This window comes from Nipponia nippon, unplaced genomic scaffold (assembly GCF_047370975.1).
Source record: "Nipponia nippon isolate SJK-2023a ecotype South Korea unplaced genomic scaffold, ASM4737097v1 scaffold_4, whole genome shotgun sequence".
Lineage (NCBI taxonomy): Eukaryota > Metazoa > Chordata > Aves > Pelecaniformes > Threskiornithidae > Nipponia > Nipponia nippon.
In genome coordinates, this window is record NW_028262358.1 from 57,296,477 (window position 1) to 57,313,141 (window position 16,665).

Genomic DNA, 16,665 nt, shown 5'->3' on the forward strand with positions numbered 1-16,665 from the left:
CTCCAGGATGGTGCACCTCCTGCAGGGCAGATGGACATCTCTCCTGGCCTCAGAGAGAGGTCCCAGGCACTTCCTGCAGTCTGGGACTTGGAGGGCTGCATCCACCATCTGCTCAGTCTGCGTGGAAGCCTCTGCCCTAGCAGGGACAGCTGCTCCCACATCTGTGGGGGAAACTGCCCTGTTACCACCATGTCTAAGACTGTTACAGCAGCGCAATTTCAACTGAGGCCTCCTTACTTTGCTCCTTCTTCACAGCCTGCTGCACAAACTGCTGGGTCTGTTGGCTGTGCTCTGGGCCTGGCTCTTAGACAGGTCCCTCCAGAGCACCAGTTAAAGGGTGCTTGACCCTCCCTAATCAGAGCGAGCTGCATCAAAGGCTCCAGGCACCCTGGGTCAGGGGCAGCTGATCACAATCGTTAGTAGCTGCTAGAGCTTCTTTGGGCCCACACCCTTGTGGCTCCCCTTACCTTGTCCTTGCCTGACAGCAAGGATTTGCAAATATATAGCATGGGGGCTACATGTTTCCAGGCTCCCTTCCAAATGGGTAGCCCTGAGCAATCGTCTCCGGGAACCAAACTCGAGTGGGTAGCATCCCGCTGGGGAGCTGCCAGGACCCATTGAGGATCACCCGAGGGGGTGCTTCTGACTAGAGACTGAGGGGCTTGCAGCCTGCAAAATGCAAAATCTCCAGGAGAAAAAAATGGGGTGAAATAGGTGTATGAGGCTGTTTCGGGGGGAATTAAAAAAAATGTTCTACAAGCAAAAGCAGGGGCATTGGCCTAATACTGAAGACCAGACTTCATGTCTCATGAAGTTCAACTCACAATGCACGAGTCTGAGAAGGCACCAAAGGCAGCTATGATGGATAGTTCATCTTCTGCAGAGCTATACTTTCCTTAAGCTTCTCAAGGGTTAGGCAGACATGTGGCTAACAAAATCCTTTGCAAAGCTCATGTATACTAAGTTACTGCTTTCTCATCCATTGAGGGTCAGGACTTGGAAGTGAGGGCACCCCTGGCATCAGGCCCATACGGTAGGCTTCATTTCATCCTTAGAGCAGAACTGGTACAGCCTGTGGCAGTCTCACCACTTGGCCTGGCCCATAAGCAAGATCTCGTTTGGATATTGATGTTGTCCACAGTCTTCTATGATTACAAGGACACAACCCGAACATATGACCTCTTCAACTCATCAGTAACTCTGACGTAACTTCAATTATACTTACGAGAGCGTTGCCATCAGCTTCCATGAATGGTTTCAAAGCTTAGTGGGAAAGCTGTAAAAAGAGAAAGTTTTGTTTACTTAAGTTCTGTATTATATTTTCATATAACATAAGTCTTGGCAGTAGAGTAAAAAAATGTGTTAATATGCTTTGGCCTGCCAACTTTACCCTCCTCACTCCACGCACTCCCTCAAAAAAAAAAAAAAAAAAAAAGACTTTTTCCAAAGATAATGCTATGTCATGTGAACTGATTTTACTGATTTAGAAGTCAACCAGTGATAAGGAACACTAACTCAAAGCTATCCAAGCTTTTCTATGAAATAAACAGAATAAAGGTCATGGATGTGACTGGGGGGATTGCTTTTTGTTTGATTAGGTTGGGTTTTGGGGCTGGGTGGGTTGGGTTGTTTTTTTAGGACATGCATAGAGAATAAATAAGTAAAACTGGGAGTGGTTTGGGGGTTTTTTTGTTGTTCATTTTGGTTTTTACTTGGAAAGAAATCTATAAGATTTTTATTTCTGCTTCAGCTGAGTAATTCCCACTGTTTTCTGGGAATTCTAATCAGGTAGTCTCTGCCAGCTCTCCTGAACGGGATGAGATCTCATACTGGACTACTCATTTCATAATGAATTGCAATTTTCCATTCTGGAGAGCAAAATCTGTGCAGTGCAACAGTAGTCACCAGGGTTTACTTTCCAAAGACACACAAAGTTAGTAGCTATCCATTTAGGCGACAGCTCAAGTGATTTCATTTGGTATACACAACCAGTAGTCAACTCCCTACATGATTTTCCTTCGGCTGGTAGAATGGACAGATGATGAAAGAATCAGTGGAGTGTACAAGATGAAGGAAAACATACCAGATTTTTAGTCCCAGAAAAGTTCCTATAAAACTCACCCCTCTGTGTATGAAAGAATCATTGAGTGAAATGGGAGAGGATACAAGACTGTTGAAGTGAGCAAAAAAGGATTTCCAGAAATAGAGCCACACTTCAGAAGAATTTCTAGCAAGAACTTTTTCCTGTTACTAAAACCAGTAATTTAAGATATGTGTCGTTCCTCATACATAATATTTGGTTTAGTTTGAAAATAAAATCTTAAAACAGAAAATAAAAACCCACCTACTGGCTTCCAGCAAAAATAGAAAGGCAAACAAATACGTATTTTTCTGGCTCCCAACTGTTTCTGTTCAAAAATAGAAAGAAGCACTTTCTATAAGTGGCTCAAATTGAAGTAATATCATGATGAGGAGAGATGTTATGGCAAATAATTGCAAGGATGTTTAGAAATCATAGTTAGTATAAACAAACAGAGGAAACACCTTTAGTTATACAAGCAAATTAACATCAAGTCTCAAATACCAAGCCAGAAAGCACAGGAATAACAGACCAAATTGTAGTCGTTATTGTGACATGTGGCCTTTTTCCTGTCATTTCTTCATTTCATGTGTGCTTTGGGTTTGGGGAGGGTGGGGTGTAATTATACAAACTGCACAGATTTGAATCAGCCACAGTACCAGGAGCAAGAGGAGAAGTGTTAGTTAACTGGCAAGGAAACATTTCCGCCTGCGTGCTTTGTGCCAAAGGAGTTGAAATGGAACTCAGCAGAACCTTCTCAGTGACTTTAACTCAAACTTTTGTTTAGTTTTCAGAAACTGGATAAGCAATCTTTGAGCCAGCATCCAATTTTCAAAAGCAGCATTGACTTCTGTCTCATTCTGGTTAAAAGTATAATTTATTATTCCCTGTGTAAAGAAAGACATAAAAAAAAAAAAAAAATCACACGTTCACTGCAGAAATAACTCTCATACACATAACCTGAGTTTATTTCTCCTAAGTAAACCCAGCCTGAGTGAGATTAGTTACACTGTGAAATAGCACCAGGATTTTTATGTCCACTCAAGTGTACTCAACTGTTGCAAAACAAACATTTCAGAAGGGCATAACCTGTTTATCTCTGCACTACAGTAAAATAAGTGTTTCCTTTCAATCTTCTGCAGGTGCACTGTGGGAAAACTATTTATCCTTTCTGAAGAGACAAGTGAATTAGGAGAAGGAGCTGGATAAATACGGCCACTGAAGTAGAGCTAGTCGATACCCACCTTACTGGATGGTCCAGCATGAACCTGCAGGGGCTGTCTCTGAGAACCATAGCCCCCCACCTCCCAATATTCCCCTCCCACAGGCTGCACTTAGCAACTCCTGCTGAGCTGTGCCCCTTGTGTGTCCTCTGTGCGATGGTAGGTAGTCACACCATGGCAGCCCAGGAGTGTGCCCAGGGCTGGTGGTTTTGCTGGCGGAAGAGTTTACCAGCCCACAAAATCTACACCTGAGCTCGGGAGCTTGGCAAGCCAGCAAGAGGTTAGTAGGAGACAACACTTGAGTTCATACCACCAGGAAGGTGACCCGATTCCTAACTGGAACAGCTGCAGCAGGAGAAGACCTGGCCCAGACCACCTTGTTTCATAGGATTCAGGGTGCTATATTACAGACTGGAGACACCCATGTGTGTATCCTTGTCTTGACTCAGGTGGACACTGAATTTGAATTGGGGTCTCCCCCCCAAAGGTGAGAGACCTAAGCACCAAGGTGAGGATGTGGGATTCCAACCCTCTTCCTAAACCTCTCCATTTGCAACGAGATAAGATCTAGGAATAGGAGGAGAGGGAAACCCTCCAGCCTACAGATTAAGGCACCTACATGGAAAACATACACCGGGATTGCAGTCTGCTGTGATGGATGTTCAATTCACTAAAATTGCGAAGTGGAACAAACCAAAGAGAGAAAATAAAACGAGGCACAGTGAAACCTCTCCTACTTCAAATGGCTTTATAAAGGAGAAAGAAAGCTCGAATATCTCACTTCCTGGAGGATAAAACATAAATGTATCTACTGGATAAAAGCAAAGGGGATGGATTTACATTATCCGTTTGTAAACCATACATACATTTCTTTGGCTTTTCTTAGAGGTGCCTGAAACAACTCATTTAATTTCAGTCTGAATTGAATACAATATGTCAAAAGTGGTTTCAGCTAAAAGATTTCTAATTCAAGTTTTTGAGGATTTTTTATTTTGATTCAACAACCGAACTATAAATATCAGGTTGTATAGCTTTATTAGTCCCACTTCACTCCTGCTCTTTCAAGAAGAGTAATAAACAAGTAGGTACATGAGTAATAGCTGATGCAACAAATGTGGAAACACAGCAAGTCACTTATCAGAAATATCTTGCAATCATTTCCATCTGACTACATCATCTCTTCCAAAATAAATCTAAATATCTCTGTTAAAAATCAAAGACAATGTTAAGGGTGGAAAAAAGGGGGGAAAAAAAACCACCGAGATTCCAATGATTCTAATTAAAAAGCAATCTTAATTCATTAGTAATATTCCTCTTGTGGAAGTCAAAATCCACAAGGCTAGACACTGTCTCTTACCAGTTACAAGCTACAGTGTTGACTGCATGTCGATCTACAATGATATTGGTATAAACCTGCCAGACATGCCTTCCAGGCATCCCTCAGATGACATCCAGAGTGGGCATATGCCTTCCTGCCTCTGAGCAAAATATTTGAGATATGTAACATGACTCAAACTATCTGTGTTGCAGAAGCACCCAAAATGCGCGTAGCTCAGTTCCTGTTCAGATGGCATTGACACAGACTACTCAAAAATTCCGCTTTCCCAAGCACTAAGTCAGGGCTATAAAACAACCTGGAAAATAAGCTTTTTGCCTTCCTTCTATTTACATTTCTCACACAGGTCACCAGCTTTAACCTCTCTGCTTGATTTCTGTTTATTTGGCTGCCTGCAACAATGTGCGCTTCAATAGGCAACGAATTGACAGGCAATATGAAAGTAGGGATAGTGCTACAAAAATTTCCCTAAAAAATCAATGATTACTTAATCACATATCTCACTTACCAGGCATTAGGAATAGCATTGCCCCAAATCATAGCAACGCTTGAAGCACTGTCCTGTGTCAAGGAGACACCCTTATATAATAGTCCTAAATTATCACATTACCTCTAACTGGGGCTCTTGCAACGATGCAGGGGAAAAATAATCACAGTAATTGTAAGCTCATAATTGTCCTTTGGGTTACTAGAGAACAATTTAATCTGACAGAACCTTACCATTAATTACTAACTAATGAGATCTAGTCAGTTACTTAACTGGCTAATTAGCTATCTAAATTAACTATCTTACTAGCACAAGGAGTTTCTTGATCTGCAGATTACTGGCTCATCAGGAAAGTCAGATATTAAGCTGGGGCTGTGCCATGGGGCAATGACAAACAGACATTAAGGCACTTTTCACAAAAGCTCATGGACCGTCCCACCCCGATTGAGTTATGTCCCACCCACCTTGGTCCCCATGACTTCATGTTTCCAACTGCAGATGAAACTACAGATTCATCATTAGCATCGGAAAAAAAACAGTCCATTAAAGTATAATCATAAGTCATAATTGTCAGAGTATACCTTCAGCTTTCACCACAATGGACAAATATAAGCTTGTTATATAAAAATTACACTTTGAAAAGTCAAAAGGGTTCTTGTCACAGGCCTAGCAGCAAGAAAATGCATTTGTCACATTGTAATACCATTGGTTATAACCTTACTTTCAAATGCATTTGAAGTTATTCAATCCCCTCACCTGCAAGCAATTCAAAAAAGACAACTTCTGACTCCATTTGGGAGAGGGCGAGGAAAAACTGGAACAAAGTTCACTGCTCCCGTCTCGGAGACAGAAAGGGTCTGGAGACATCGCCCTGCTTGGATCACAGCCAGGTCCTGTCAGTCCAGCCAGGAAGCCCAAGAGCAGCAGGTTCCAGATGTTGACAGCTCTGAGCAAGCAGTTGCAGGAGCCCACGCTCACTGCCTTCAGGAGGAGAGGGGCTGGAAAGAAAAAAGATGTTCCACAGAAAAGAGATGCTCCAGCTGCCTCTGTGGCCTCACAGACAAAAACAAGAAATCAAAATGGTATGCTTAGTGAAGTGTGTCTGCCTCAAATGTGAGGTTGCATGCAGACTCTTTATAGTGGTGTGCTGATTCCTAGTGCTGTTATGTTTGAAGGACAAGGAAGAGTTTGCAGAAATATTAAGTGCAATACTGCAATTACTACTGCCTCCTAGCTGGCTCTTTTGCTGTGGCAGGCAATAAAAGCAGGCAAAGTTAAATTGGCTGCAGAAATGGATGAAGAGGTAGTGCAATTAAGGGGTAAGGAAACACTCCAGGTCTAAAGAAGCACTTCCCTGGTGTTCTGCTCTCTTCCAAAGATGCACAGTTCTTTGCTAGCCTAGAAGATGAAACACAGAGGGGAGGCAGGAAAAAAAAGCCCAAAGCCTATAGCCTCTCCTAAGACAACAATCTAAGGGGTTTCCCTGAAGCAAGTCCCTTGCAAAAAGGTACAGATGAGGGGAGAGGGACCATCGTTCCCTCCCCTATTTTTTCAGATCAGCCATTCAGCAAACACAGTTCTGAGGGAACACAGCAAGGTCCAGCACCTAAAGAGAGCGTGAAGGGGATGTTTCCCCCCAGCACAAAGGCACAGAACCGCTGCACTAATCATAAACGTGGATCATTGCAGTGACAGGAACCTGACACATCCTCACTGGAAGGCAGTTCCGACAAACATCTGCTATCAAGGCATTGCAGAAGGTTCTATGCATCCAATGGAAGGTAAAAATTGAAAAAATTAATCATGGCAATAAGCTGCTGCAAAACATTTTGTGAATTTGGAGGACGAGGTTCAGAGGAAAAAAGAAAGAGAAAAGGTATTGTCATCAATAAGACTAATAAAAAAAATTTCTTCCAGATAGAGCTGACAAGGGGATGCTGCCTGGCACACCCTGGCTTCCAGCTCTGCCCCACACCATTTCAAGAACAAATTGACTTCAGGGTCCTTGCCCAGCACAGCACAGTGTCATTTTCTTTTTGGAGAATTTTTACTATTTCCCCTCCAGTGGCTATCAGGATGAAAACCCACCTCGGAGGCACGAGTGCCGCAGGTGGGGAATGGCCTCCCCGCAGCCCTGACAGGCTGTCCAGAGGGGCTCAGCCCCCACCCATACATTGCTGGAAGTATCTCATGGGTAGCGATAGTTTGATTTAAGGCAACGAAGCCAGTGCTAGAGCAGAAGCCAATCGGTCCTTCCTATGTTTCCCGCTGCTCTCCAGAGCACTGTGGATGGAGTTTTCTCCTACGTCCAAAAAAACAGTTACCTGAGCAATATTTCCCAAGCTGCCACCTTGACAAGAGATGCAACAAGGAAATTCAGTCCCATTACAACTGCCACAACTGCAACGTAATACATCAGGATAACAGGAGCACACTTTTGGCTCCTGCATTTGAGAACAAAAGGCCAAAAAAAATTGCTACTGTTTGCACTCTCTAAAGCTTAGATGTGAATCCTCTTCTCTTTTCTTCTACCCAGGCAACGTTCGTTACATCGACAGCTCTATACAAAAGGCCAGCATTCACGCTTCCAGAGAAATGTCAAGAGAAGAGCTTTTAAAAAGCAAAGCAAAATTGTTGTGTTAGTGATTATGAGGATGAAGTAAAGAAGAAATAGCTGGGGGACTTGCTGCTTCTTCCATCAAAGACTTGTACTCCATGTTCACAAAGTTCACAAGAAACAGAAGTCTTGAAAGTCCTGTTTGATTCTTTGTTAAAAGATCAGGAGCATTGAAGAGTTTATCTTCCTTCCACCCTTCACAGTACACAAAGTACATGCACTGTGCTCAAACGTCACCTGTGCAATAGACCAATCTCATTGGGTGAGCTATAGCAACAGCAAACTGCCCTGGCAGGTTGCACCAGAGGAGGGTGAAACTGCTCCCGCGCTACAGTGAAGCCTGGTCGGCCATAGAGATTTACATGTAGTCTTCTCTTCCCCATGGGTGAAAGGCATTTCCTCAGGAACAAGAGAATGGAGAAAACTAGACTGCTCACATCAGAGCTTTTCCAGAGAAATTTAACCAGCACCCATTCCTCAAATCAACATCCAGGTCCACGTGCCAGTATGTAATACGGAGTTTCTCCAAGGTCCAGGAGAGGCAGGCCAGCAAACTGGGCAGGCGACTGGGAGCCTAGTGCTGTTCTCTGTACATCTGAGTTAGACCAGATATGGACTGCTGAAAGGCAAAAAGTTACCTTGAGGATAAAAGCTCAAAGATATGATGAGAAAAAGCTCTTAGAAACACTTTGTCCTGGGAATCCAGTTTAATCATCAATAGCTTTGCTGATTCTAGACTATTTCAACAGTAGGTTTGGTTTTCTTTTAATCACATTAACTCTCATTATCTGTTCAAATTGCTACCAGCTGTCTTTAATTTATGTTTGCAATGAGCAAGAAAAGAAAGCCTGCTACACCACACAAAAAGAGCATAATAAGAAATATCTGCTAGAAGATAGCCTCCCACCAGCATGAAAAGGGGGTCTTGTCCAAGGTGGGTATCATCACAAGCTGGCTGGCCCTGAGAGCTGAAATAAAACTTCGAAAAAAACTATTACTGGTTGCAAAAGATTGCTGCAATACTTTTCGCAGCCATCAGTGCCTCTAGGCATTCAGAATTTACTATGATTCTTGCTTCTTAAACACTGTAGCCTTTGCCAGAACATCTGCACACAGAAATAAATCATTAAAGATGACTATTTGCTACTCCTGCAAATGCAGCTCTGACTACATCAGACACTTGCTTCTTAAATGGTACAGAAATGAACATTTTTCCTTACTCCTTTTCTCTAGGGTTGCCCTCATTGTAGTAAAATCTGAAAAGCAAGCAATGAGCATTTTCCTAAAGGAGAAAGCAATATGGTGAAACTATTTGCAGAAAACTAAAAACTGAACTTTTCCTTTCACAGGAACAATTTCCAGGGTTTCTCAGAAGATCTGGATTTTTTTGATGTCATGAGCCAAAACCAATGAAAAAAAATGTTACCAAACTTTTTCCCTTAAATTCCACCATATTATGGCTCTCCCAACACTTTATACAAAGTTAAGTCTCTGTCTGTCTCTCTCCTTTTTCTTCTAAGGAGAGATTCTCTCTCTTCTCTGTTTTTCTTCTAAACCAGTCCCCAGCTGTTTATGTTGTTTTATATTTTGATGAGTGTATTCCAATATAGAGTACCTCCATTTTTTTAACTTAATTCTTATACAAATATCTTTCAAGTATTACATAAGAAAAGCAAATAGACAAAATAACTTTTAAACTTTCCAGTGATAAAAAATATTAATAAAGACAAAATAAAATTAAGATTATCAAATATTTAATAGCAGTGTATAGCTCACAGTAATTGCAGCCTCAATAGTTACTTTTACTTTTATGATCCTCTTTAAATAAATTATTTTTAATTGTTACTTCAGTTTTCCCTCTCATGCCATATGCCATTTTGGCAACAAAAAAATTTGGTAACAAACCCCCCATGGTAGTACAAATAATTAACGAGCAGTAAATGCTTGGAGAAAAACAATCCCACTCTTGGTATTTCCCACTGCAGCAGACCTATAGTTTATACCAGTTGAAGAGTCTGAGGCTAACATAAGGATTTGAAACACCCATAATTTAAATTGTCTCAGTTTAAATCAACTCACTCGATGACAAAACTTTCAACACACACTGTTTCTGACACAAGGAAGGAATGGTGTATTTGTCTTCCTAGCTGATCTCTCAGGCTTTACTCAAGTAAGCACCACAATGCATTCTGTTTCTGTTGGCAGCTAGATAGCTCCTCATGCCTTCTGACTAGATATTATAATTTAGCACATCTGTTTTGCAAGCATTGTTGAGTACAACAAGGTTGTAATACTCCTGTCAAAGTCATGGAAAAGACTGGAAAGATTGAAAGATCATCGAAAAATTTGGATACAGCTCCTCTAGGCACATCACTGGCAGAACACAACTGAATTACTGCCTCATGATGGGTGATGGTGCTTTTCAGACATGCGGGCATGACCAGAAACACCTCAGTGAGCACACAGAGCTCTGAGGGGAGCATCTGAATGCAAAAGTCCTACTCAATACCAGTAAACACTTTGTCTTTCTGAGCAAGAGCTGTTTACTGTCCATTCCACCCTCGTTTTTTCAGTGACGAAGAAATATCTTGAAAAAAAGTCTAAATGTGAACAAGATAAGCATCACACTTCAATGACATTAACATGCCAATATGATAATTTTAAATCCCATCAACTAACGCGAGTTTTATTCACTAAGTTAACACCATAATCATGACCACAGAAGATTTCTCATCTTCAAGCTATCATTAGTTCCGCTTTGTACTTCTCTTTCACAGAGAATCTCAGAGAAAACAGTTTTCATTTAAAAAAACACTTTTTTGCTCTCTGCCAAAACCCAGAGATTTTAAAACATGAAGTATAACAAGCTTTGTTAAAAAATAACCAGCTTTGAAGGAAAAGTCTTGCTTTCTTATAATGAAAAAAATGAAGGGAATTGTTTTTATCTAAAAAGACAAATTAGATAAACAGTCTAACAACTAAATGACTAATTAGACAAAAATATTTTTTTACAGTTGTATTGTCTCACAATATTATTTTCTTTTTTTCATTAATCTTTCCTTTTGCTGAAACCTATAGCCCAACGTAGGATGACAAAAACAGTAACTGGAATCAAGCCACAATATCATGTCTGAAGTTCATTATGTCCTGATTTTGAAATATTTATTTTTCAAATTCTATTACAGTCCTTAAATTTCAATTTTATAACTTACACACAATTGAGCAATAATATAAAATGTACCCAAATTCCTAAGAAGGTTGGCACAAGAAACCCACTTCACATGAAGTGCATGGACTTTTGACCATCAATCTGTGATTTGTTGAGATCAATGAGGACGAAAAAATCCAAGCTACTCCAAACAAGAAAATCAAACTACTCCAGAGGACTCACTTTCAAAATATTTGTGTTGGTTTTGGTTTTTTTATTTTTTTAGATGTCTACCACTCCAGAGCTTAAGCCCCAATTCTTAGCAGAAGAAAGTGAGCTGACCACAAATATTAGGATAAAAGAATGGTGAAATGTTGAATTCAAGGTAGCCAAGGCTGAAACTCCACAGGGCTTTGTAAGTCAGGTCAGAAGGTCGAACAGCTGTTCAAACTGGATGTCAGTCAAGTTTTCAGCACATTTCATAATGTGTTGCATGTGGAACCAATATGTTCCTACTGTGTCACTTCATTAAAAGTGAAAGAAGGGGGAAGCAGCAGTGGAGAAAAGATACAAACTTTAACTGAGCACCCGATGTCCTTGCACATCTGCAGGCAGCAACATAGGGCCCAAATATAATATAATTTGATATAGTATAAAGCAATATTATGGACCAAAAGTAGGAGCAAAATAGTTAAGTATGCTAAATAGCTGTCTTTAAAGCTATCCAAAGGTTTCCATCAGGAGACAGGCTAGAACGCAACTACCATCTGAAAGGAGGTCTCATCAGAAATTATCAAAGCGGAGGAACTGGAGAAAGCCCTACAGACTCAGCAATTACCCAAAACAAGAGAAAGATGTCTCCTCTGTGGTTGCAGGAACCCAAGACCGGGGTTAAGTTTCTGTGATTCACTGTGCTTCTAGGACTGTATCTCCACACTGCATCCTTACTGGAAACGCAGTTTATGCCAGGCACAGACAACACATCCAGAAGACAAAACTGTTGGAGGATCTTGCTCACCCCTGCAATGGCATGTACTGTCTTCATCTCAGCAGGAGAAAACGTGCTTTAAGTGCACTGGTGGTGCACTTCGGTTCAACCCACAAGACTCCAGAGAGATACACAAGACAAAAATCATACCTGAAAAGAACCCCTCCAGTGCACTAAATTGCTAGTACATAATAACAATAATAATTTCTGTTTCCCTGTTCCACCCCCCCTTCCCTCCCCTCTCAATTCTCTATTTTGCTCTTAACTGAAGATATGTTCAACAACAAATTTGGGAAGTGCTGCTTCCTACTTGCTACAAACATCTTCACGCTGTTGCTTTCTGAGAAAATTTGACTATCTGACATCATCTCCATTCTTCTTGCACTTTGTGAGATCCACACAAATCGTTTAAAGAGTGCACTAAGGAACTACAGAAAGCTCAGACACACAAGCACATTACTATGTGTCAGCTGAGACGTATTAACTACGAAGGAGATTTAAGCTAAACTGAATTGCCTAGCAATTGCATTTGCTTTAGACTAAGAGAAAATAAGCACAATTAATATGACTCAGCTGGTACGGTATTTTGATGGTGCTTGTACCCAGAAGCTGTTCCTGGAAGAAGCTTATAGGCTTGGATGCATCAAAGAATAAGAGCATGGTTCTCCTGAGACCTTACAAGAAGGATTGAGGATAACGAAGCAGCTACACAATGTAACAAAGTAGGGAACTATGTAAAATGATTTACAGCATTACCACCCAAAATATTGCTGAAGAAACTTTTCTGAAGTATTAGCAATAGGGACTGCAATATATTTATTTCCATTATAATGGACCATGTGTCAGGTACTGTAGGAACATGGAAGAAAACAGAAGGTAACTCTGGTCCTGGCACCTTCCAGTTTAAGACAGGACAACACAGGAGGATGCAGACAGGAATCAGATGGAGTCCAAGATAACAGTGAGACAAGAGTCATCAGGATCATATTTTGGGTCTTGGCATGCCTGAGGACAGACATTGTCAAGGTTTGAGTTAGTGCCATAGCAAGTGGCTTTGAAAAATAATGAGATATAATGTTTTCAAGTGTTTGTAAAACTAAGAGAGGGATCCCAGGGAGGGAGGGATCCCAGGGAGTTCAAAATGAGAGTTAAGGCTCAGTATGTTTGATGCTGCCCAGAACTGTAAATAGATAGGCTGGGAGATTCAACAAAGAAGCAGCGCAAGAAAATTATCCTTGCAGTTGGCTTCTGAATTGATATAAAGTGGTGAAATTGCTTTTGTCAAGGCCAGAGAATAGGAGATTTCAGTAAATGTGACATGAGATAATGACAACTTGGATGACAGTTTATTGCCGTCTATGGAGAGTGAAGACATTTGAAAGTGTGTGCAAAATTTGAACATAGCTTGGAAATGAGGACACAAAGAATTGAAGAAGGCACCTGGAGCATAACTTCATTGTCAGTAATGAGCAAGGATGATTTAGGAGAGGCAGAAGTTGATCAGGCTGGGTCCAACTAAAGGTTGAGCCATGACATATCAGAGAGACAGGCCAAACTCTACATTTGGTCAAAAAAAATATACAACTCTCTGTTATAGGAATATATCTGCCCTTCATAGGGGGACAAGCCACGCTGATGTTTGTGAATAAAATTACTTGGGCATAAGGTGCAGAGGAAAAATGGATCAAAGGACAGGATCTTTTAGTAGACTATAGACAGTATTTTGGAGTATACCAGGACATTCTGAAGAGCAATTTGTAAGTGTGTCTCAGAAAACAGGTGGAGAACCATTGGCAGACAGAATCATGGACATTAAGGTTTTAAGAAGAGATTTTCAGATAAAATCAAAGGTAAGTGCCAGGATAAAATGATGGCAGAGAACAGAGATTTTTGTTGATTGATTGTATTTAATAGAAGAAATAAAAACATACTAGCTGAGAAAAGGGATAAAGACTAGAGGAAGTTCTGGAGAAAAGCAAGGTAAGGAAGTCAAAGGAAGATGAGCCCTTCCCAGATGAGGAAGGCATATCTGCAGGAGAAGCAGCAGTTAAAGAAATAGTAGGTGAGGCAAGGCCATGTTACTTTATCTTTTTTTCCTTGGAAGCAATCAGCAAGACCTGTTCGGAGAGGAAAGAGACAAGAACATGGGAACAACCGAAAGTGTATGTACAGAGAAAGCATGACTCAGCTAAGCCAGAGGCAGCAGATAGAGCTAAAGAAGGACAGATACACTCTTCGTGGCAGAAGAATTCAGTCTATTCATGGGACCTGTGCCAGTGATGCCCCATAGCAAAAGCAAAAGAGGCAGACACTGGAGGGCAGCCAGGCTGTAACTTGATGATAGGAAAGAGAAGTGAACAATTAGGGGGTAGAGGAGGCTGCAGAAGGGAAATATTTTTAGAAATGTATGTCACTAAGGCATAAACATAGTCTACACATATAAGCACTTTGATGAGCTATGCCTTTAACTGCATGTATTGCTTCTCAGAAAAATTCTCAAAAGACAGAAATGTGGCTGTGCTTCAGCTGAGAGGGAAATTGAGATGCAGAAAGGGGTAATAGGTATAGTTTCACATGCAACATTGCCTCAGTGCCCATCTCCCTGATCAGTGATTGTGTAACCACACTCAGCATGATTTCATTACTAATAAGTGATGCATCAGGCAGGACATTTCCTCCAGGCTCATAAATAGTACTAGCTACATTGGCCCATAAATAGTACTAGGTGCGTTAGCAGGTGGTTGAGTGATCCCTTGAAGACAGTTCTGCGCACAAAATAGTGAAACTATTCAACATGCCATTTAGTGACACAGCCCTCTCTGGGTTACTGCTCCTACCTCAGGATCCAACACCAACTGAGAATCTGCTAAGACCTCCACATGACAAGATGATTAGCAGCAGGCTGCACATCCGTACCATTTAATCAAGCCAGTGAACAATACCGTTCTCAGTACAGTGTGCTACTTCTGCATCTTTATCCAAACCAGTCCTCATCCTATTCACCCACAACTGAGTCACTGTTAGTTTAGCTAGATCATATGGGAGTGTGGAAGGGATGGATTTGGGAGGCAAGGGAAAACATCTGGAATTAACAAGGCCAAAACAGAGAGCATCTTAACAACTGTGGAAGTCCATGTCGGCTCAATGCCTCCCCCAGCCACCTCACAGGGACTGCACAGACACTGGTGGAGAGCGTGCTGTGCTGAGCATGCAGCACCCGGCTGCTGCACCCACTCAGGGAAACATGCTCAAAAAAAAAAAAAAATGAGATGCAAATGCTACTTTCTGGCCACCAGGCAGCCCTGCAAGAAATCATGTCTCCCAGTATGCATGGGGACAAGTAGCAAGCAGCTTGCACAAAAAGTTCATCTGAACATTAGCAGCCTGGCATTAATGACTCTTGCCATTTATGAAGTGAAACAAAGCTTTCCATCACCCTGATTCTTCCAGTGCAGATGCTGTTACGAAGCACGCTTTTGCAGACAGTATACATTTTAATGTGCCCTTTCACCTTTCCCACCTATGAAGCCAGCATGACTTTCCAATGGAAAGCAGGTGTTTGAATATAGCGTGTGAGGAACCACTCTCTCTGCTTCGAGGAGCGGACCACTCTCCCAGGGGCAGCAGTGAGGGCAGCTTGCTGGGCAAAGTCAAAGCGACGCAATATTTGAAAGCAGAGAGCTTCAGCATCCCTGACCTGAGGCACGCCATCTCCACCATGCCGCAGGACTTCCACCTGATCAAATCGCTTGCAGCTGTGTCACCAGAGTCAACGCACAGGGAGCAGCATGGCAGGACTCTCTCCTTCCCAGAGAAGGTACAGGGGGCAGCTACAGAAAGGCCATTTCATGAGAAGCTACCAAGCAATTTCTCTCTCCTTTATGAATTGTCACAAACCATTAAATATTGGCATAACTGGCAGACAGAAAAACCCTACTGAGCTGAACTGCAGTTCCTGAGCAGGGATAATAAACCTTCCAAGAACTCCAATTAATATAATTGACTCCAGTAAAGATACATATTGCCCTACAACCCAAAAATTACTTCTTGGAAGCAAGTAGGTAAGTGAATGATTAAACAAGCTGTTAATCTCAGCTTGCACCAGAGGCACATTTTGTTGAGAAAAACTTAAGTCCCAAGATGCAGTCAGTGTTTTGGGTTTTCTGTTTCAGTGCAAAGGACAGGAGATTTTAATTCCAGCTGTCCTTTTGTTCATGGCATGGGTAAGCTCATTCACATAGTACTTTTGCTTTGTCTTTACTCACACAATTTCACGTCTATGAGAAAAACATCGAAAGTAATGCATTTGAAAATTATTTTCACATTAAAAACAGAAATTGATCTGCTCAGTGCTGTCACCACAGCACATTATATTCTACCCCCGTATTGCACCTTAAATACTCTTTACGTGATAATAGATTTTCACATTTTTCTCTAGGAACCTAAAAATCAATAAAGGAATTGCTTCCATTTCCATACTGAACACTTGTTTTCACAAATATCTGATTTATGTGAAACAGTCATGACTAGGCTGTCACCCTGTCCTTTGATGCATCTTAAAACATAACTGAATGAAACTTGTCCAAAATAGGAATCATTCATATACATGCTGCTACTTGTCCTCACTCCACAAACAAACCCCATTATTTCTAATGTTTACATTATTTTTCAGTAATCCATTTGCATTTTTTTAACAGAAGAGGGGGGAAGGAACCATAAGGTCTTTTACACAGCCCTTAAAAAAAAGGGCAATTATGTGCCAGTGTGAACTTCCTCTATTGTACCA

The 16,665-nt window shown here is 41.3% G+C and overlaps 1 protein-coding gene across 7 annotated transcripts in view; it reads right to left on the reverse strand.

Annotated features, from left to right (window-relative positions):
• Window positions 1-16,665, reverse strand: part of IPCEF1 (interaction protein for cytohesin exchange factors 1) — an 85,285-nt gene that overhangs the window by 45,793 nt on the left and 22,827 nt on the right. For 6 of the 7 annotated variants that reach the window (XM_087774163.1, XM_087774166.1, XM_087774170.1 and 3 more), the window contains exon 2: window positions 1,226-1,276. In XM_087774163.1, the coding sequence (XP_087630289.1) occupies window positions 1,226-1,249 (24 nt within the window). In that variant the 5' untranslated portion in view covers window positions 1,250-1,276. Of the gene's footprint in view, window positions 1-1,225; window positions 1,277-5,882; window positions 6,125-8,381; window positions 8,450-16,665 lie in introns of those variants that run through there. The other variant, XM_087774162.1, reaches the window with a different exon arrangement.